Source organism: Linepithema humile, chromosome 2 (assembly GCF_040581485.1).
Source record: "Linepithema humile isolate Giens D197 chromosome 2, Lhum_UNIL_v1.0, whole genome shotgun sequence".
NCBI lineage: Eukaryota > Metazoa > Arthropoda > Insecta > Hymenoptera > Formicidae > Linepithema > Linepithema humile.
The window spans coordinates 432,583-454,051 of record NC_090129.1 but is presented as its reverse complement, the minus strand read 5'-3'; the positions used below and the strand labels follow the sequence as shown (position 1 = coordinate 454,051).

Below are 21,469 nucleotides of genomic sequence, written 5' to 3'. Positions count from 1 at the left end.
GACAAATTCTGTTGATGTTACAAACATAACCTCACTTGTCGTTTTTTTAAACTGACGAAAAAAAAATCAGACTGATAGATCATGACAGATATATAGATTTATAACATATACACATCGCGCTTGTATCGTTAAGTATTTTCTAATTTTGTAAATCAAAGAAGGAGTAAATATAAGAACGATAATTGTTTCTTATTATGTGCAATTAACCGCCTTATACATGACAGCTTCATATGTCAAATATATTTCTGTGCGGGCATTTGAAGTCATTAGCTGCGACAAAAATTTATCTATTTTACAGTTCATGAGATCTGTATGGCACAATATATTTCGCGATATCTCGTGAAACTTACAAGATGGTATTCCCGACGCGCATATTACACAAAACCAACAGAATCTCACACTATCACCACAATGTTTTTGTGATATGTTTATTATTATTTACACTGTTTGTCGTATTGATCTCGGTATATATCTTTAAGTTTGGCAATACACAGAAACGTTCTGAACACATTCCTATAACGCTGAATGATATAAACACTCTACCTGTCCAAACGTTATCCGCTAACTTGGCCACGGCTGATGCCACCAATTCTTCTTGCACATACTTCACCTGTTTTAATGTGTATCGATGCGGCAGCCAGGGGAACAAACTTTTGATATACGTCTATCCACCTAAGGTGTACTTAGATTCTATGGGTAGACAAGTAACAAGCCAGATGACAAAAGAGTTTTATCAGATTCTGAATGCTATTATCAACAGTAAATTTTATACTCCTAATCCATATGAGGCTTGCATTTTTATTCCTTCCATTGATACTCTCAATCAAAATAGATTGAGGTTGCAAGAGGTCTCTCGAGCATTAAGATCATTACCTTTGTAAGTTTTATATTAATTATGGCGTCTTTCAATTATCTATGTCTTCCGTTAATCAAATTATATGCATCGCTTATGTATTTATAGCTGGAACAAAGGAGAGAATCATTTAATCTTCAACATGGTACCTGGAAGTGTACCAGACTATAATACTGTCATTGATGTCTCAGTAGGAAGAGCAATGATTGCTGGCGCCGGAATGTCATCGTTAACATACAGGCCCAGTTTTGACATTAGCTTACCAGTGTATAGTCCACTTGTAAATAATCTCAAGACAAATCATAGTAATACAAGGTAATGTCTTGTATCATCCCTTTTATTGCACACATACTGCAATTATTGCAGTAAAATACATGTAATTATTTTAACATTTCAGAACGTGGTTAGTTATATCTTCGCAAATCAATATTAATACTGCCTTTGAACAAGATTTAATGGAATTAAAAACGACAAATCCAAAAGATATTTTAGTGTTAGGCCCATGTTTGCACTTTAACCCAATGAATAATACTATACGTTGCGTGGGAGAGGATATATACAAATATCCTGATATTTTGCAAGTAATGTGATCATAATAATTATTATAAAAATAGCTTTCTTATTATTATAGAATAAAATATATTTTTCTTTATTTTTAGTCGGCAACATTTTGCCTGATAATCCGCGGCGCTAGGCTTGCCCAAAGTTCACTTTTGGATGCAATAGCGGCTGGCTGTTTGCCTGTAATTATAGCCGATTCTTTAATGATGCCATTTCACGATGTAATCGACTGGACCAAGTAAGATGCACTCGTGATCTGCAAAACTATCTTTTTATACATAGTTATTTATCGGATTTAAAATTTTCTGTTATTTTCAGAGCCGCTGTTCTTGTACGCGAAGTTGATATTTTATTAATAATTCAACAGCTGAAAAAGATATCTCCGCAGCGTATCGCGGAGATGCAAGAACAGAATGTATGGCTGTATGATCGTTATTTCAGTTCGATGCAGAAGATCACGGAAACCACGTTAGAGATCCTCGCAGACCGTGTATTTCCTCATTTAACACGCGATTACACATATTGGAATATACCGCCTTTTAAGGTAGATATAATGAAAAATAAATATGAAAGTAAAAAAACTACAAATTTCATATATTTTAAGCACATGATCTCTTACGTATACAGGGAAGGCAGTCGCCACTTTTTCTGCCAGCAACTGCTCCTAAAACACGCGGTTTCACCGCTGTAATATTAACATACGATAGAGTGGAATTATTGTTTCTATTAATTAACAAATTAGTGAAGGTACCCAGTCTGTCCAAAGTTCTGGTAATTTGGAACAATCAGCATAAGGATCCACCGCATTGTAAGAGATTTACAAATGTTGTTTCCAACTATCTGCACGCTTTAAATTACACGTTATTCTTATCGTACTACTTTAATTGTAAATTTGCATTATAATATTGCAGCGACAAGATGGCCAAAAGTGAATAAACCATTAAAAGTGATTCAAACGAAAGAAAATAAATTGTCCAATCGATTTTATCCGTACGATGAGATTGAAACTGAAGCAGTATTGTCAATTGATGATGACATCATCATGTTGACTGCTGACGAAGTAGAATTTGCTTACGAGGTACACTCAAATATTTTATGCAATCCTTTAAAGGATCATATTTAATATTATTTGTATTATGCTTTTCAGTGTTGATGAGAAAAGCTATTTCTTTTATGTATTTTTAGGTATGGAGAGAATTTCCGGACAGAATTGTTGGATTTCCATCTCGCATACATATGTGGGATAATAGTACTAATTGTTGGAAATACGAGAGCGAATGGACAAACAGTATTTCCATGGTTTTAACGGGGGCTGCTTTTCATCACAAGGTAAGTGTTGCGAAAAGTTACAAACGTTTATGTCATTTCTTTGTCAAGGTATTATGTGCCCAATTTTTTTTCTTTAATATGTGTTTTGTGTTTGCTTAATATGTTTCAGACCACATATATATTGCCATAAAAATCCTAGGATTTTGTTTCTCCTAGTTAAAAAAAATCCAACGTCCTTTCCTGTCTGTCCATCCTGAAGAATGTATAAATTAATCCAGCAAAGTAAATTATGTCATTTCTTGCACAAGTATTGAATATAGGTACTTGTATACTAGGTTGTTTTGTACTATTATAATAATCTATTCGATGCGACTTTTTTCAGTATTGGAATTATATGTATACCACAGCCATGCCAGGTGATATAAAGGAGTGGGTGGACGAGCATATGAACTGTGAGGATATCGCAATGAACTTTTTAGTAGCGAACATCACTGGGAAAGCTCCGATAAAAGTAAGTAAGACTTTTGGCTGAGTTACGCACTGGCGTTTTCTAACATTTGGATAAAATCTTACAGGTGACGCCAAAAAAGAAGTTTCGATGTCCCGAGTGTACCAATACCGAAATGCTATCCGCGGATTTGACGCATATGGTAGAACGCACACAGTGTATAAACAAATTTTCTTCCATTTACGGGACTATGCCGTTGGAGTCTGTTGAGTTCCGCGCAGATCCGGTGCTCTTTAAGGACGTGTTCCCTGAGAAACTGAAGCGATTCAACGATATAGGCAGTTTGTAATGGAATACGCAGTATAGGTTTTCTATCAAATTAGTTATAAAAGTTAATTTATATGAAACATAGAGAATGTGGATACGCGGTTCATATATGTATTATATGTGTATATATTAAACGTAACAAATATCTATATGTATTATAAATTAAATCATTGCGGTGGGTGAAGTGACACTTGTTTATAATATGAATAAAAGATTATTTCAAGAGTCGTTATCAAGATACATTGTATTTTCATATGTTAACAATCAATATCCATTCATCAGTAATCGATTTGTTTGCACAAGTTAACAATATGAAATCTATGAAAATATATGCACCATATTTTATAAAATTATGGTTACGTAAAATTATTTAACTCGGCAGCAGCGTTACTTCATGGAACATTAATGTGGTATAAAAATTTTGTATATAAAGTATTTTAAGCTATTATTTGAATAAATTATTTTTGCAGAAATTTGTTATTTCGAAATAATGCACAGTCTTACTTGTCAAACTTTGTCAAGTCCCGTTATTTTGAAGCAGACACCTTCGACGATAGCTTTCTTACCTACTTCGTGTGATGGCAAAACCGACATGTAACTCTAAAAATAAAAAAAAGTGCTTTTATATGGTGGGTGTATGTATAACAATTTGCAAAATTATCAATATTTTGAAAATCGATAGAGATAGATATTTGAATAAATGTTTAAAACAATATTTTAAACGCAAAAAGAATAAAATATGTACCATTGGTGCACGTTCGCAAGTATTCATATAACCAATTATCATAGAATTTGTGGTATGGCTCCATAGAAAATCGCCTAAACCTTCTTGCGGCGAATACCGTATGGTGATGACACCGCCAAGTTTCTGTTCAAGTCCGTAGAGAAATTTTGAATCTAAAGAAGTATGAAAAGATTGTCATTGCTTTTGCTAATCGCCACGCAATCAGCTATGATAAGTCTGCGGTGCACCGATAAAATCCTCGTTCATCGCTCGATGCAAGCTCGTAGTTGGACAAGATGTATTTGAAATAGCTTCTGCGACTGTACGCGCTAACGAAGTGCGTACGAGATGTTCTCCGCAGCCCGACGTGCTAGCGCCTATCGAATAAGAAGATTCTTTACTTGCCCAGGCACCGCAGCCCCATACTCCAGCCTAAAAATAAAATATCTAAAATAAAATACGATAAAAGTGATGACAAAATTTATACACAAAAATATAAAAATTCTTTACTGCTATTGTGCTATGCAAAAAATTAGCCATACCTGTCCAACTCTTCCAGGATATTTGAGAATTATACCACCACTCGAGCAAGCCGCAGCGATATTTCCTTCACCATCGACACATATTGCACCTACTGTGTCCATCCTTTTCTTAGCACACTGCAACATGATCTCAGTAGAATAATCTCTCTGTGTATTGTGGATAAATTTTGTTTTTCATACCTTTTGATTATCTGCACTGCAGCTCTCGACCTTCCTTTTGTAATGTTTGTATATTTTCTGAGCTCTTACTGGAATTCAATATAAGAATATGCTTGACTATAAACATCAGATAAATAAGTAAAAATTTCTGTACTTATTAAAATCTAGTAAAAATATTTTTTTAGAAATTATACATACCTGATATTAAGTTTTCTGGTGGTAAGGTCTGTATGCCCATCTCGTGTGCCCAAATATGTGCACCGTTACCAACCAAAAAGCTGTTGTAGAATAAATACTGTTATAATTTCAGCACAATTATGAATATGTATCTTTGAAGATGAAATAATGTTGAATGCATACCTAGGTGGGATTCTACCGTATGCAAACTTAATGGATTGTTGCTCACATAAACGCTTTGCCAATAAGACAGGATTTTTTATGCCACTAACTGCACCGACCGCACCAAACTGCAGATTACTACCATCCATTACACTTGCATCACATTCTACCGTTCCATTCAGAGTAAGATTTGATCCAAATCCAGCATTTGTCATGGGAGAATCTTCCAATATCATTACTGTATCAACCACTGCATCCAACGCGCTACCACCAAATCTTAGACTTGTGGTTCCCTAATAAAATATATAATTATAAAAAAATATAATAAATTATATAAAATTAAATATACAACACAGTTAATTAAATTATTTGACAATTTTACCACTTTGCATGCTTCACGACACAACTTCTGATATTTTTCTTTAAGTGACATTGAATGTTGTCCAGCACCTAGCAACAATAAATTAGCATGATTTTTATTTTTCATATAATTTGCATACAAATAGGAATTATAAATTAAATCCACTCAACTACATACCTACGTGCACAGCAACAAATCCTTGCTTAATATTACTCATGAGATTGAATCTTATTTCTTCTATCAAGTATCTATGCTTTCTTTGTATCTTCTTTAATACAAACTCTCAACTGTAAAAATATTATTTTGATATAAATATAATTGTACCAACAAGAGTTGCTTGTCATTAAGATTAATGGTATATGTTTATAAAATTAATATATTTTAAATATAATAAATTTGATAAAAATCTACTTTTAGTATAATATTTTACATTAAATAATAATTAATTAAACTCGAAGCGGTAAAATTCAAGATACCGATACCACTCTAAACAAATAGTTTCGCTTTTAAATACAGAAATAAGCAACTAATCATAATTACATTGCTCTTATAGAACCTTGTAGTATTGTGATACTTTGGAACTGTGCATATACAATTATGTAAATATATCTCTTATAAATGCGAATTACTTATCATAAACACACGCGTAGAGATAAAAAGAGAGTAAAATAAAGTACTCGATATGTCAAGCGTGAAGTTGTGTGCACAAGAAACCGCGCATGAGCGCAGAGTGTGACCAACTTGACGAAATCAAATAAATATCTACGAAATAAATGGATATGAACAATTTATTTTGGTAAAAGTACAATCATGAATATTTATTGCTTTTCCCAAGTTTTTCGATAATATTTATTGCCTAGAATTTGTTTTTCTTTTTCAACTTTGCAAATTACTCGCTACAGAGGACACTAGGATCGTTTTCGAGAAAATACGCGGGAGTGTCAACCTGTTCCGCATAACCTATGGTGTTGAGTGTGATGTGTATAAAATTCGTCGTTACTTTGATTATGTTCGAGACAGTTGTCAAATTAAACGTGGACAACAAATCGCACGTCTGAGAGGCTGAATAAGGAAAACTGATTACACTTGCTCGATAAATTTTATCAGTGGTACAGTAAGCATCAGCGTAAACGAATATGAGAATTGCATGCACGGAATAATACATAGTTAACCTTATATACGTTTATATCAATGATTCTTTTAGGTAAAATTATCTTTTTCGCAAAAGTTCACTTTTACGAAATGAACGGAATATGAATCGGTATTCGCTCATTCGCAGCTTCGCCTAATTTCAGATAAGATGTAAGTATTCTTATTTAAGAATATACACGTGTGAACGTGGATACGCATCGAGAATCGTTTACATATTTTACATCTATCGCTAAATATGGCAATTTGATTCTCGATTTGAGATAAATATCGTATTCAAGTTTTATAACAAATAAGTGTGACTCAAAATTGAAAGCGTATTTAGTTCTAAATGTGGAATATAAATATCCACTTTGATGTTTAGGCTTGCTATAAAATTTCACTGTATAGTTTTTGTTTTCATAGTATATGATAAAAAAGTTGTATCAAGAGCTTCATGTAAAAGTTTGTCTTTTAGGTAGCTAGAAAATAATCATATTTGTTTAATTTTTAGGTTGAACTGCAAAGTAATTATATTATAAATGTATTGAATGGATAATACTATAATCCGTACATATAAATGCTTTGAAAATGACTATGATATTCGACTTTTTAAAGAAGATTTTTGGATGGGCAGATGAAAGCTCTAGAAAGCGAAAGGTCTCTGAAAATTGCAACTTTGGGGAAGATTATATAACATCGAAAAAAGTTAGAACCAATTGTAATACATCACATTCAATGGATAATTATATATATGTGGATGAGAGTGATGATGAGGATGATATTATATTTCTGGGAGAACAAAAATGCTCTGCAATGAGACAGTGTGTCAAGTTAAATGGCACTCATAAGAAAAAATCTTATCAAACTCATACAAAAATCCCATCTCCTACTTGCAAATCCACTTGTTCCTCGCTACATCATAATAATTCAATGATGAAACATTCACCTGCCAGTCATAAATACACGATGCAAGATACCAGTCATGGATGTCCCACATTGAGCAAAACCAATCAGTTGAAAGAGAGATTTCAATATGAAATATTGCTGCACAACTTTCTTCCAGATAGGATACATGTAGTAAAAGATAAACGCACTCTGGAATACTCTCCTGTGCAGAAACCTGTTGAAGTGATCGACTTGGATAAGGAAGTAAATTTAAACAACAAAACTAAACTCGGTGACATACCCGAGACATCATATCGTCACAGAAGCAGCGTGTCAAATTATTCTAGAGTGGATAAAGAAAAAGTTCCTTCAAATGACAAGTCAAACAACGCAACATGTTCGGGAGCTGACAAATTGGTTATAATTGGCACTAATGTCAGCGCAGTAAAACACTTGTCCAGACCAAAGTCGCCAATCAAAATGGTTGCAACTAATTCGTTACGTGATGAATTAGCTGCAAAGCCCATCATGAGACAAGACTTTATGGCACAGGTCGAAAAACAGTACAATGAGCGGATGGAACAGCGACACAGGGAGGCTGAGGAACTGAAGAAGATGACATGCGCCCTGTCCAACCACAATAGATATGTTCGGGCAGCGGCTTTGGAAGAGCAACTAGCACGTACTATGAAACTATGCTTGGCTGTTCTGGATGATAGAGAAGAGCCAGAGGAACCGGCATTACCGAAACTAACCGATAGTATGTTGCGAGACGTGAAAAACGCTCTTGTGTCTTGTCCGCCAGACGAAGTTCTTGCAGAAGGTTTTGGTCTGAGGATCACGCGTAAGGACATCCATACGTTGGCCGGCCTAAATTGGTTGAACGACGAAGTAATAAATTTCTACATGAACCTGTTGATTGCCAGAGGCACAAATTCGGACAAATATCCAAAGGTACACGCGATGAATACATTTTTCTATCCGAAACTGCTATCAGGTGGTCATTCTTCTCTGAGGCGATGGACCAGGAAAGTAGACATATTTGCGCAAGATCTTGTGGTCGTGCCTGTCCATCTGGACATTCACTGGTGTATGTCGATAATAGACTTTCGGGAAAAAATGATTGTTTATTATGACAGCATGGGTAGTAGTAATCCAAAGTGTTTGGCAGCACTAAAGCAGTATTTGCAAGACGAGAGTCTGGACAAGAAGAAACAACCGTTCGACATGAGTGGCTGGAGATTGCAGTCCGCCAAAAACATTCCACAGCAGATGAATGGCAGCGATTGCGGAGTGTTCTCCTGCATGTTCGCCGAGTACGCCTGTGCGAATAGAAGAGTAACGTTTACGCAGGAAGATATGCCGTATTTTAGGAGCAAAATGGTTTATGAGATACTGAAGGGTAAACTTTTGTAAAGGAACGGTACTATTAATGCTTTGATGAGGTGAATAATCAATGGTGAGACAACTCAGCTTAATTAGATTGTCAAATGTTTTGATATGATGGTGAATTTTGTAGAAGCGACAAGTAATAATACATCATTTGAGAGAAAGAGAGGAAGCAGAGAAGAAGTTAACATATTTTTTGTAATCTAACATGTTTTGTCAAACATTAAAAAAAAAATGCAAACTCTGTTAATTATTATTTTTTAGAAACATACTATATACTTCACATGGAGCAAGAGAGTGAGAGAACGAGAAAGAGTCGATGTTTATCTTGTATAATAATTCATTAATTCCGCTGTTTTCAAATAAACTGTAACAAATTAACGTAGATATACATAGGACATTTTTTTTGCTGTACAGACAGAATAATAATACGTGTTTCGTTGTTTAGGTTACTATTGTGAACAAAAATGTTGCGATATCTTTTTTTTCTGTCAACTTGCGCGAAAATAATGTTTTCTTTGTTTTGTGTCCAACAAAAAAAAGGTTGTACTTTCACATATATATATAATATACCTATGTCCAATCTGATTTGTGCTTTGACATACATATATCTATGTTACTTCTCATATTTTGATTCGACATATATTCATTTTAAAATTAATTTATGTATAAATTGAGATTAGAATAATATACAATTATTATACATATGGATACAACAAAACCTCGTATTAATAAATCAGTTTAAAACAGAGAAATAAATCATTATGATGAATACATCTGACAGCGACATACTTATTATTTTTGATTTCTCAAATTATTGTTTGTATTTTAAAAAATATTGCGTTATTAAATAAAATATTTATATAAAATATTTTTTGCAAATATAAAAATTTATTCTAGTTTTTAATCTTTTCTGTAATGTAATATTTTGTGAATAAATATATTTTTTCAATTCTTTTATTTTATTTTTTTAACAAGCATATGTTTCTTTTATTTTAATGAAAACAAATCTGAGAAAGTGCAGTTAGATAATTATTTTCACAGAATAAGTACAACAGAGAAAATATTTGGAATAGAAATAAATATTAAATATTAGGAAGAGCAATTTTTGGAATTATTTTATTTCAAACAAGGGAACGAAATATATTAATTATTCCCAATTCTTAATTTTTAATTTATGATACGTTAATACATTCCATTTTTTTATTCTGAAATAAATTCAATTTTCTATTTCTAATATTTTCTTTATTGTGCGTAGAGCTGAAACGGGAAAAATTGATTTATGTAAAAAAGAATTGATTTGTTTAAAAAAAGAATGGATTTATGTAAAAAAAAAAAAAAAAAACTTATTAGGGTACATTCACGTAAACTTGCATAAGCGTATGCACAAGGAAATAGTTGGTTATTTTTAATTAGCATGAAAAGGTACCTTTATATTCTGCCCGTTGCCTGCCTGCAACCTCTAGTGTAATTTTAAGAGCACTGGTTGTACATTCTGAAAGCATCTAAAAACCATTCAGAAAGCATTGGAAAGCATTCAGCTCGGCAGCATTTAGGAAGTATCTTTATGGATAAACCTAATATTATCTCTGTTTACTTCTAAATATATAACTGTTTAACAAAATAAGTACATCTTTTATCAAACATGGCAGAGGAAATGCTGCGAGAATTAGAAGCTGCGGCACAAATCATTTTGGTGAGTTAAATTATTAAGTTTTTCTTATTTTCTAAATAGATTATTTTAACCCTAAATCTGAGTGCAACCTAAGTAAACAAAAGAAAAGATGCTGCTCAAATTGTTATAAAATTTATAATTAACGCGTATTACCATACTTAGAGCTAAAATACATTAGTAAAAAACGTCGTACGTTATCATATCCGATTATTTGTTTGGAAAATATATCGAGGTTAAGATTATTGTGAATGTATGACCTATATTTTAGACCAACACTTGTTTTTTAAAATACAACCAATACTAAGCACGCACGCATATGCATTCTATGAGAAGTAAAGTAAAACGTATTTTAAAAACTTTAAAAAATATATCCAGTATAGATTAGGTATACGTGTCGCTTATGTTGTAAGAAAAGATAACTGTTGTGAGTAAGAACTGCTTCAAGAATATCTTATTTCATAGTTTTAATTATTAATATTTATTATTTTACAGAGAGAAGCACAATTTTTATTTTCCTAAGAAAAGACTTATTGTTAGAGTAGTACATGAGCTAAGTTATTCATTAACATTTAAAGTCCTAATTTAATAATCCGTATGACTGAGTAGAGTATGATAAGATAGATGGAACATTAAATAATCGTTTTAAAAGAAAGATAAAACTTTAAATTATGTAGCACGAAATAAATTTAATATGAGTAAAAACTTCTGTTTATATATATTTTAACACATTTCTGATGTTCCAGTGATTTTTCATTTGCACCACTTGTGGCTCACGAACTATGTTCCATGTCATAATTAATAGACTAACAATTCTACTTATTAACATATACCTTATAACATTTATAAGACTCATTAATTAATACTCATTTATAAGATTCATAAAAATTATTATCAAGAAAAATTTTGAATGTTTAAAATACGCTACAGAAAAAATTTATTTACCTTTACCAATTATCGTCGTATCTAACATTTATGAAGCCGACACCTAAAATAAAATATTAAATATAAAATATCTCACGGTCTGAACAAAAAGTTTAGCATAATAGCACACACGATGCACGTGGCAGGGGACGTGTTAGTTCTCTAACTTTAATCTGTAATGTTTTATGAATCAATCTATGCTAATCGGGTCTTTTTTAAATGAATTTTTACTTTATATGTACGTATAAGTCATATTTCACATATTTTATTAAAACTATAAGAAAATCTTGTATATTTAATTATTTCGCCATAGACAACGTTTCTTTAATTATATATTTCTCGTTTACATGTATATTGTGCAACATGATTTTGTATTCATGTTGGTTTTAGGCACCTCCAAATATAATTTCAACAGAGCAACGTCAATCAGCAGAAGCTATTTTTTTAAAGTTTCGTAAGACAAGAGCCCCTTATCAACTGTGTCGACAAATTTTAGATTCGAATACTATAGAATATATACTATTTGAAACAGTTGGTTTGCTAAAAGCAGCTCTGGTGCAAGAATGGATCACTTTATCAGAGACTGATGTCTCTTCGTTGAGACAGTATTTGTTACATTATGTTTTAAATAAGCCTACTTTAGCACCATATGTTAGAGCAAGAATACTCCAAGTTATTGCAATAATAATTAAGAGGGGTAGTGTGGATAATTTTGGACAAGAGAGAGGACATATATTAAACGAAGTGGAATCTTTAATTCGAAATGGAGATTTGCCAAAGGTAGATGCGACGAAATGAATAAATTGATAAAATTGATTTCTTGCATAGGAGAGAAAGATTATTTTCTTATTTTTTATATTTGCAGAAAATTTTGGGATGCAATATTTTATCTGCAATATTGGAAGAATATGCAACGACTGCAAAATCATCCGAACTAAACCTGATATGGGAAGTTCATCTTAGAGAGAAAAAACAATTTGAACTCAGCGATATGAAAAAAATATTCAAACTTTGCATTGAAATACTCGGTCAATTAATCGAAAAAGACTTTGATGAACTGACATTACCTTTTCTAAAGCATTTACTTTCCATCGTGGAAAGTATACTTGTTTGGGGATTTGTAAACGCAAATTATATCCTTTTATTATTATTAATATATTTTAAATCTATCTATTTTGTAGAGATGTTACAAATCAAGTAAGAGGAGAGTGGAAAACATCTCCATGCTTTACATTCAATTTATATTCCACATTTTACATTAAATGTGATGTAAAAAATCTTTAGTATGCACATGCATATATATATATGTGCGTATTTGGAAGAAAAATACAGATACATTTAACGTTAGATATGGAATTTGAAATTATATCAGTTGTTTATATGTATACGCCTTAACTCCATTGCACTGCCGAAAAGATTGATGAATCTATGTGAATCCAACGAATCCGCAAATCATCCATCACTGAGATTACATATACAATGGCAAGATATAATAGTAGATCCAGCAGTATTAGATTTATTTTTTGGAGTGTATTGGAAAGTACGCAACTATCCACAACTAGCCCACCACGCCATGACTTGTTTGGTGCAATTAGCAAGCTTGCATGGTAGAATTCTGACTACCGAACAAGTAAAAATGCAGTATCTAACGAATTATATACAGAGATTTTTGAAACTTGTAACAAGCATCGATGTTAACGATCAAGAAGCAAGTGGTATCGCCAATATTATAAGAAAGATTACCACCTTCTTTGAAAGCTCATTGAAAAACCTGCCTGAAGAATTGTTAAAGTCGTTTATGGAGCAAATGACGAGATTAACATGCTTGTTTATAGAAGGTGCTGCGCAAGAAGACGCGGTAATTATTATTCTTTTGAATTTTCTAGTGTTTGAACAATTTAAACAATTCGAATCTCACAAACTCGAATCATAAATTGTTTGGATTTTTTCGATCGGAAGATATGTGAATAATTAAAATATGAATTTAGATAAAATAATAAAGAATTCTTATTTGCGATTAATATTTAGAGAGAAAGGAGAATTTCGTACAAATTTTTTTGACGAATCAAACAATTGAATCATTGATTTTACTTAAATTACGAATTTTTGGAACTTGAAAAGTTTGAACGTTTTTATATATTTTGGATTGTTCGAACAGTTCGCGATTACGTGATTTAATCGTATCGTATCGTATTACATATAATTGAATTAAAATTTAATCTTTTAAAATGTTTGTAGGTACGCGCCGACGATTGCTTATATATGGAGGCTGTAGATCGCATACTTGGAACATGGATATGTATTATATTCACAACACACATGTTTCCAGCAAATTTTTGTTACGAGAGCTCTGTCCAGATTTTTAATGTGTATCTACGATGTCATTTATCACCTCCAGTAGGCATGAGAGTTGTTGGTAACAAGAATCTCAGCGAAGAAGTAGCAGATGTGGAAGAAGACGATAAAGTGAAATTTAAGGATCAATTACAAATAATTGGTAAATATAGAATCAGAAATTGTTTGTGTTACAATGACTGTATTAAAATGCATTTGATTTATGCAGATAATAATAATACGTTTGATGTAATTTTAGGAAGTTTTGGTAGACGAGTGCCATCTTATGCTTTAAATTTATTAACGCAATTACTTGAAGATCGAATTCAGAAATTACGCGATAATTTAAATACAATAGTAGGACAAAATGAACCTTTCTCTCGGCCTCCTTCCATGGATGACTTGTACGAGGACTTGCATTGGCTTGTTCTAATAGCGGGTCACGTTCTTTGTATGGAAACGAAGGGCGAAACCTCATTAATGCCCTTGGAGATTACGCGATGCAGTATGGAACAGGTTTTGAAAAATTAATCATAATAATTCCACGTTAGACCGCAGACAAAATTAGTGAATCTTTTTTGTATATATTTTTTCAGTCTCGAACAGGGAATGTTGATGTAAACCACACATTGGAGTTTTTAGTGTCTTCGCAAAATGTGCAATCAGATATAAGTAGTTCCGGTTCGATCGATCGAGTTATTCGGTTAATCGCGGATGTTTTTCGTTTATGCGCCATTGAGAAGACTGCAGTATCGGTACACTTGGAGAATATACTCAGTCCTGAATTGAGCCACACGATTATATGGTTTTTACATGAATGGTCACAAAACTATCTTTTACCAGCTGAAGATCATTATTGTGAGATAAGCACAACAATTTTACAAGCTTTCGGTGAAGATAGTCCTGGTGCACTGTGGACGATGAATTTTCTCCTCGATAAAATAATTTGTAATATCAACGCTTTCAAAAGTGAACCGGCGCTTATTCAAGAAACTATAGAATTGTTAAAAATTCTTGTGGAATCACGAACGAAGTAAGTATAGCAACATAAAACACGCCTGTTAGAATATTAATCATTTATACAGAGACAACTATATTTTTTCGTACAAATGTTCTGTTAAATCGAGTTTCGAATTAATATGATTTGAATGGAAAATCTTCCAGATTTTGCTAAGATTTGATAACGATTATCTTTTTTCTTTCGAGGTGGGAGATAAAAGACTAACAAATGCGTAAAAACAATCAATTTAACATATTTTCATAAAATATATTCCTAGACAAAATTATCATGTATTTCAGCAAATGCATTACGTTCACAATTTTTGTTAGTTTTCACTCTTTCAAAGTTTATTTATTAAAGCTTGCGAAAAAAATACTACATTAAATTATAGTTTAGGTAAAAGTATAAAGACATTTACTATATATTATAGAAGGTTAAACGCATTAAAATAATCATTGTAATGTTGATGTCAACCAAAGTGACGTAAAATATAATGATTTCAGAGCCTCTTGCTTGTTAGAATGTGAGCAGTACAGTCGTATCATTGAATTAGCTACGAAAGGACAGCGCGATTTTCCGGCGCTCGTCAAAAGAGGCTTGATGCAAGTGGTGGTTCAGGCTGGTGTTGCGGTACACAATAAAGGTATAGAAGGGCACTATTGGTCGCAAACTGTGATATATGTGGAACAAAGATGCACAGAATTGATGTCTAGCAATAACTTTACATCATCTTACCACCAAGATGAAATTAGAGTTCAAGTTATAGATATACTGGATTCTTTTATAGGTAATTTATTGTTAAATATTTATCCAAATTTTATGATTGACGATATACCATGTGTATCGATATGATTTTGATTTGAAATAATCTTATGTTACTTAAACAGGCATATTACAAGGCGCGCAAAAGCCAATATCAGAGATTGTGTATCGATTTACCTACCCAATATTAGTCAAGCTTCCAGTATTATTAGAAATGTATCGCAATTATCGAGATATAGTACAGCTGATGCTAGAAGTGTTAAGCATATATACGAAGGATATTATACTTCACTTGTCAGAGGTAAGTCGTATTATTTATCCAGGTTATTGTAATTAACTCTTAGTGTTTTAATGATAATTTCAATTGCAATATCATTTTAGGACTGCTGTTCAAATATCTATGATATCTGTTTGGAGGTGATACAGACATATGCCAAATGCAATACTAATCGGCTTACTACAGACTCGACCGCTGAAGAGGACGCGTTTCAGGATATTTTATTACTCATGCAACTACTAAATAATTTATTAAGTAAAGATCTATTTCTCTTAATCAAGTCGAAGGAAGGGCGGCCTTCCACTACCACACCCGCTGATATTTTCTTGCACGGCTTAGATATGCTCATGCCTCTCATGACAATAGATCTGTTAAAATTTCCGTCGCTGTGTTACGAGTAAGTAAAATTGATCTTAACAATATCATCTCAACAATCTTAAAATCTTAACAATTTCATCTTAACAATATTTGACAACAAATATAACGTATAAAAAGTGTATATACTTGCGTTAGAAGATACAATTTTGAATAATTTTAAACAGTTTGAGTTAAAACGAGTCATACAACTTGAACATTAAAACTTGAACACATTATTTAAAGAATTATTTGCATATATTTGTATCTACTCTTTTTAGGTACTTTAAAGTAATAGCATTGGTATGTGAGATATGCCCTCTAAGAGTTCTCGCCCTACCTACCAAACAAATGCAGCAACTTTTAGCATCAGTGGAATTAGGTTTCTACTCATTTGGTCGCGATGTAACTGCCTTTTGCTGTGATGCAATAAATATTTTAGCCTTTTGTATTTATAACGATGCCCACGATGCTGTGAGCAGAAAACCAAAAAACCAAATGTTGATACCTTTTATGAATGTAAGTTTTTAAAATTTTATTCTAAACTATAATACGCATTTTTAAATGTGTACAACACAAAATCTGAAACATGAAATTTCTTTTCTTTTTCAGTTAATAATAAGTCTCATATTGTCGAATCAATTCGATTCAGATGTGTTCCCGAAAGCCGGCCGACCCCTTTTCTTTCTCATAGCTAGCTACAGAGATCAATATCAGGAACTTGTACAAAATATTTTGTCCACTCAAAGAGATCAAGAAATAGCACAAAGATTAGCGAATGCATTCACAGCATTAACCGCAGATGTCGATTTTGTTCCAGGGCCAAACAGAGAAGAAAGTAAAGAAATTTCGAAGTTTAGAAATAATTTAGATAATTTTATCGTGAATGTGCAAGGATTTTTAATGGTTAAGTAAAATACAAATTGTAAAATAAAAATTGTACACAAAAATAAAAAAATAAAAGATTTATTTAAATATATGGATTTAGATATTGGCCTAAGAAGTCGTATTTCTTTGTCGCACGTTTAATTATATATTTATTCTCACGAAAAAGATGTCACAAGTATTCAAAATTGATTAGTCTTTTGAAGATTACGCTGTAAACGTGCGACGGGAACGTCTAATGTGTGGATAATACCGTGAAGAGGACTTATATTAAGCATATAAGCTTTTTATTGACCGATTTATTACACGTTACCACTTACAGTGAGCCTAGCGAAAAATTCGAATAATCATAATATATTTATAATAAATACTAGTTACAGCGTCGATGCACGTTTCCAATAGCAAATGATCGAACGGAAATATTTTTTATGGATGTTTACCTTACAAACATATATATATATATACATATATATATATATATATATGTGTATATGTGTGTGTGTGTGTGTGTGTATGTGTATAACATGAACTTGCATACTTGGTACAGATCACATCATCGTTAAACTTCCCTCGTACACCTCGCGATGATGATTGTTAACGTTTCACAAAAAATGCTTAAATTAACATTAAATTTATTTATATATTTATATAATTTATTTTGTATTATGTATATATATAAGCAAACGTGTCCTTTCGCATACTTACCCTTTCACACGTTCACAGGCTTGCTTCTCTCATATTCTCCCGCTTTCTCCCTCTCTCCCTCTCGGTCGATCTCTCTACCTTTCTCTCGGTCTCTCACGCACACACTCATTCACGCCATATCGTTCTCTTCTCTCCTATATATATATTTTGTCTACTAATAATAACAATGATTATTAATCTCTCCAACGACTTAAATGTGATGCAATTTCCTTCGTAATACGCACTTCTATCTCTTTATTCTTTTTTTTCCCGTCCTTCCTCTCTCATATACTTATACCACTTGCTTTTCGGCATAGTCGGTAGAGAGCCTAAGTTCAACTTATATTTATATTACGCGTTTAGTTTTAATACATTACGGTGTCGTTAACAAAATAAAACTATCAGATACTACAACAGTCAGCAAGCAAAAAACGATAATAGACGTGGGGCGTTACATTTGCGTAAGCCACGATCGAAAATTGGTGTGATCGGGGGGAGGAAAAAGAAATAAATAGTTGGCCTTAGAATTGTTTATGCAGGCGCATGAGATGCTTCTGCGACTAGAATCAAGCGAGTTAAGATTTACAATTGTCCCCCTTCCCTGTCATTGTCCATGTCGGAGACTCCAATTTGATCGGGCAGCGGAAATCTTGCCCTTCGAGAGATATCAAGAGTACACGAAATCGACAGACCACTCGACCGATTTGGAAGGGCTAATGTAAAAAAAAAAAAAAAAAAAAAAAAAAATGTTCGTACGCAATGGAATCCACACCTAGTCATTCGCAGTAACTAAGGAGCACACTAATCCAAGTAATAGTATGACAATAATCGAAATTGTGTATCGAGTCGTATGCGTCAAGTGGATGAATGCCCAAATAGTACTCGCGATTTGTCGGAACTCTATGTGATCACATGCTCGAGAGAGAAGCGATAAAGAGCTCAATACAATTAGAAAATATGTGTATGTGTGTGTGTGTATATATATATCATATACCTTCGATTACATATACGCGGGAACGTACTCAAAGACTCAGTAGAGTGGAGAGTCGAATAAACCGGGATTCTGCTGCACCGAGTGTGCATGAAACGTCGGATTATATGTTTACATACGCGATACATATCGAATGTCACATTCCAACATTCGCGTGAATTAATAGATGTTGACTTCAAAGGTGAGGTGCGCAGTAGACACATGTATCTATAACGTTGCACCTGTTATCCAAATCGTTACACTTGAGAAGTTGGTAAAGAGAAGTTGGTAAAAGCCTCGGAACAACGCAATCGACTATGTCTATCGTCTCTCGGGAGGAAAACGTTGATTTCAGACCGGCGAACAAACTTGCGCTCATGAGTCCTTTGAAAAAGAAAAGGACAGATAGCAAATCAGTTGACTTTTTGAAAAAAGAATGAAACATGTGAGCACATTGTATGCGCGTATGCTAACTTTACTTTTCTGAAAAACGAGAGAATTTTGCTGTCTGCTGCTGTCTCGTATAATTGCAATTTTTCTATCTAAACTGCAAGCGAATAAAAGTTTATTGAGAATCCGACGGTCTGAAAGTGAACATTCTCCTCGTTAGACTGAATCATCAATTATGTTCGCCAACGCGCACTGATATCTGGGAATGTATGCCGCGCTTGTGACGAACATCTTCGAGGAGCATCGCTTATACCCTAAATAGACATGAAAACACAATATGTTAGAACGTGGCATTTACGTCCACGGGTTAGCGTAATTTCATCTATTTCGCGTGCTGCGCGAAATACGAAATACGAAAATTCCAACGGTTCTGTCGTAACTCCGCATCAACGTGAGCCTCGATCATTACAAATGGAAAACATCATCGTGACGTGCTGCTTACTTGCCGACTTTGTGCATTCATTCGTGTTTCGAAGAAGTTGGCAATAACATTATAGTTTTCTATTTATCGGGATATTAAGTTTCCCCTCATTTTCAAGTAGAGATTCTTAGAAACAAAGAGTCACAAGTGCTTCAGTTCTACTCAATTTGTTCTTATAGCTTTCGCTACTTGTACTTCTTTGCTTTTAAACTCCTTGATGCATTTATATAGTCTGAAAATTGTAGCTGCCAAGAATTAAATATGCACGGGGGTTTCTCAATACATTTTAAGACAGGATAAAATCACTCCATATATGAAAGGTAATACGGTGACGCGGCGTGAAAAAAAAAGTTCTGAAATCATATGAGAAGAAATTATAAACTTGACCCTTCAAGAAGCGACAAACTCGTTTCTTTCTCTGCGATTAACTCTATACGCCTGGATAATACTCAAACCTCCTTCCCTTCCGATACAAAATTATTGTTTTGAGCAATATTATCCTGTCTCATAGTACATCGTAAGTAAAGTCACTTGAAATTCCAATTGGAAAAATAAATCTTTATCGAGCGACGGCCAATCGATTACGTGTACGACAAGAATACGATCTTTCACACGAAAACTAAATAGTCAACATCGGTATATCTATGTCTGATCTATTTCTTAATCGAGACAACGATTAATGAACGAAAAATGGTAATGTAACTCTCATAGAAAATCGTTTCTACTTTTTAAACAACCGTCGCGAATCATCTTACAAAATATTAATGTTTCTTTTTTATCTCGCAATACTTTTCTGCATATTATAAGTGATCGGTTAAGCTTGCATATACATGTATACGAAATTATCAATATCTTTCTGGTCTTGTTTTCTCTCTTTGTATTGTTCTCTTTCTCTCCCTCTCTTTCTCGCTTCCCCTTGCACACATACTTCTTCCTATAGATATATCTATAACGTGTATTTCCTTTACCCCGTTTTCAGTGATCGTCTTAGGAATACGTCTATTAGGCATAAATGCATTTCTATCTTCCTCGCGCGTGGCATGCATAACGGGCGCCACGTAGTTACATCAACGCGTCATGGAAACAAAGATTCAACGGAAACAATTTGCGCGTACGCGTGATTTCGTCTCATCGACGTGGAAAGCATTTCGAATGTGCAATACGAAATGTACGGAGAGATGCGAAAACGAGCGTTTTTTTTTTTTTTCTTTTCCAGTGTGGTATAGCAAATGCATTTGTACGCGCATTTGTAACTTCTTCGAAAGACGAGCGTCATCCTCTCCCCTTTCCCCCTCGCCCCTTCACTCCGCCCAAGTTGTTCTACAATGTGCTGAGGGGACGCTGTGTAAAGTGAAACGTCGATCGTGGGTAGTCTCCAGCCTGCTCCTCGATGACAGCTCCCGCCTGCGCTCGATCAATCGAAGACTACCGGGAATCGAAAGTTACAGAACTCTCGGGACTCTAAGGCCGAGTGTGACCAACACAGCACTTTCTCCGACGCCTTCGCTATTGCACTCGTTACCCCGGCCATAGTGTCGACCACTCACTTTGTCTGATTGTTCTGCTGCTCCAGCGATGGTGTCAGGCCGACCGGTGCGCCGTTGTTCAGATTCGAGGCGCCCGGACTTTTGCGCGCAAGCTTCGACCTGCGACAATATATTCAGCTCTCTACTTATCGTTTCTATGGCTTACGCAGCTCAAATAATAATGTACTCGCGCTAAATTCTTCATCATTGAGGTGATCATAG

The 21,469-nt window shown here is 33.7% G+C and overlaps 5 protein-coding genes across 19 annotated transcripts in view; 3 read left to right on the top strand and 2 right to left on the bottom strand.

Moving 5' to 3' along the window:
• Positions 1 to 3: 3 nt before the first annotated feature.
• Positions 4 to 3,696, top strand: sotv (exostosin glycosyltransferase sotv). Of its 2 annotated transcripts, XM_012369528.2 has the most exons (10): positions 18 to 877; positions 962 to 1,168; positions 1,251 to 1,434; positions 1,513 to 1,652; positions 1,733 to 1,958; positions 2,042 to 2,222; positions 2,326 to 2,492; positions 2,600 to 2,743; positions 3,066 to 3,194; positions 3,259 to 3,696. In XM_012369528.2, exons 1-10 carry the CDS (start codon positions 354 to 356, stop codon positions 3,478 to 3,480), a joined length of 2,124 nt encoding a protein of 707 aa, XP_012224951.1. In that variant the 5' UTR covers positions 18 to 353; the 3' UTR covers positions 3,481 to 3,696. The 2 variants fall into 2 exon arrangements, with proteins under 2 accessions (XP_012224952.1, XP_012224951.1); XM_012369529.2 differs by lacking the exons at positions 3,066 to 3,194; positions 3,259 to 3,696 and adding an exon at positions 2,853 to 2,983 and having other exon boundaries at positions 4 to 877.
• Positions 1,175 to 6,282, bottom strand: LOC105673711 (threonine aspartase 1-like). Its single transcript, XM_012369532.2, has 11 exons — positions 6,124 to 6,282; positions 5,761 to 5,870; positions 5,605 to 5,672; positions 5,244 to 5,515; positions 5,082 to 5,161; positions 4,905 to 4,972; positions 4,725 to 4,841; positions 4,431 to 4,614; positions 4,204 to 4,355; positions 3,963 to 4,058; positions 1,175 to 3,447 (listed from the first exon to the last, which is right to left on the bottom strand). Exons 2-10 carry the CDS (start codon positions 5,798 to 5,800, stop codon positions 3,966 to 3,968), a joined length of 1,074 nt encoding a protein of 357 aa, XP_012224955.1. The 5' UTR covers positions 5,801 to 5,870; positions 6,124 to 6,282; the 3' UTR covers positions 1,175 to 3,447; positions 3,963 to 3,965.
• A 152-nt stretch (positions 6,283 to 6,434) lies between these two features.
• LOC105673710 (sentrin-specific protease 1-like) lies at positions 6,435 to 9,576 on the top strand. 2 transcript variants are annotated; one of them, XM_067348791.1, is made up of 3 exons: positions 6,435 to 6,692; positions 6,788 to 6,885; positions 7,226 to 9,576. In XM_067348791.1, exon 3 carries the CDS (start codon positions 7,303 to 7,305, stop codon positions 9,013 to 9,015), a length of 1,713 nt encoding a protein of 570 aa, XP_067204892.1. In that variant the 5' UTR covers positions 6,435 to 6,692; positions 6,788 to 6,885; positions 7,226 to 7,302; the 3' UTR covers positions 9,016 to 9,576. The 2 variants fall into 2 exon arrangements, with proteins under 2 accessions (XP_067204892.1, XP_012224953.1); XM_012369530.2 differs by having other exon boundaries at positions 6,435 to 6,697.
• Positions 9,577 to 10,478: 902 nt separating this feature from the next.
• Positions 10,479 to 17,719, top strand: LOC105673708 (exportin-4-like). The gene is made up of 12 exons (XM_012369526.2): positions 10,479 to 10,684; positions 11,975 to 12,364; positions 12,450 to 12,717; positions 12,991 to 13,442; positions 13,823 to 14,081; positions 14,178 to 14,434; positions 14,515 to 14,951; positions 15,422 to 15,705; positions 15,806 to 15,981; positions 16,062 to 16,354; positions 16,593 to 16,830; positions 16,924 to 17,719. The coding sequence occupies exons 1-12, from the start codon at positions 10,634 to 10,636 to the stop codon at positions 17,224 to 17,226; spliced, it is 3,408 nt and encodes a 1,135-aa protein (XP_012224949.1). The 5' UTR covers positions 10,479 to 10,633; the 3' UTR covers positions 17,227 to 17,719.
• Positions 17,462 to 21,469, bottom strand: part of unc-104 (kinesin family member unc-104) — a 24,382-nt gene continuing 20,374 nt past the window's right edge. For all 13 annotated transcript variants that reach the window (XM_067348780.1, XM_067348782.1, XM_012369525.2 and 10 more), the window contains one exon: positions 17,462 to 21,367. In XM_067348780.1, coding sequence (XP_067204881.1) covers positions 21,265 to 21,367 — 103 coding nt within the window. In that variant the 3' untranslated portion in view covers positions 17,462 to 21,264. The remainder of the gene's footprint in view (positions 21,368 to 21,469) is intronic.

Excerpts from the sequence above, each read along its gene's own strand:
- LOC105673708 (XM_012369526.2), top strand. The coding sequence starts at position 10,634 with ATGGCAGAGGAAATGCTGCGAGAATTAGAAGCTGCGGCACAAATCATT. Across the intron at positions 12,718-12,990 it reads GGGATTTGTAAACGCAAATT|TGCCGAAAAGATTGATGAAT; the intron begins ATATCCTTTTAT and ends ACTCCATTGCAC. Across the intron at positions 14,952-15,421 it reads CTTGTGGAATCACGAACGAA|AGCCTCTTGCTTGTTAGAAT; the intron begins GTAAGTATAGCA and ends TAATGATTTCAG.
- LOC105673711 (XM_012369532.2), bottom strand. The coding sequence starts at position 5,800 with ATGAGTAATATTAAGCAAGGATTTGTTGCTGTGCACGTAG. Across the intron at positions 5,673-5,760 it reads ATTTGTTGCTGTGCACGTAG|GTGCTGGACAACATTCAATG; the intron begins GTATGTAGTTGA and ends TATTGTTGCTAG. Across the intron at positions 4,973-5,081 it reads ACCAGAAAACTTAATATCAG|TAAGAGCTCAGAAAATATAC; the intron begins GTATGTATAATT and ends ATTGAATTCCAG.
- sotv (XM_012369528.2), top strand. The coding sequence starts at position 354 with ATGGTATTCCCGACGCGCATATTACACAAAACCAACAGAATCTCACAC. Across the intron at positions 2,223-2,325 it reads GCATAAGGATCCACCGCATT|CGACAAGATGGCCAAAAGTG; the intron begins GTAAGAGATTTA and ends ATAATATTGCAG. Across the intron at positions 3,195-3,258 it reads CTGGGAAAGCTCCGATAAAA|GTGACGCCAAAAAAGAAGTT; the intron begins GTAAGTAAGACT and ends AAAATCTTACAG.
- LOC105673710 (XM_067348791.1), top strand. The coding sequence starts at position 7,303 with ATGACTATGATATTCGACTTTTTAAAGAAGATTTTTGGATGGGCAGAT.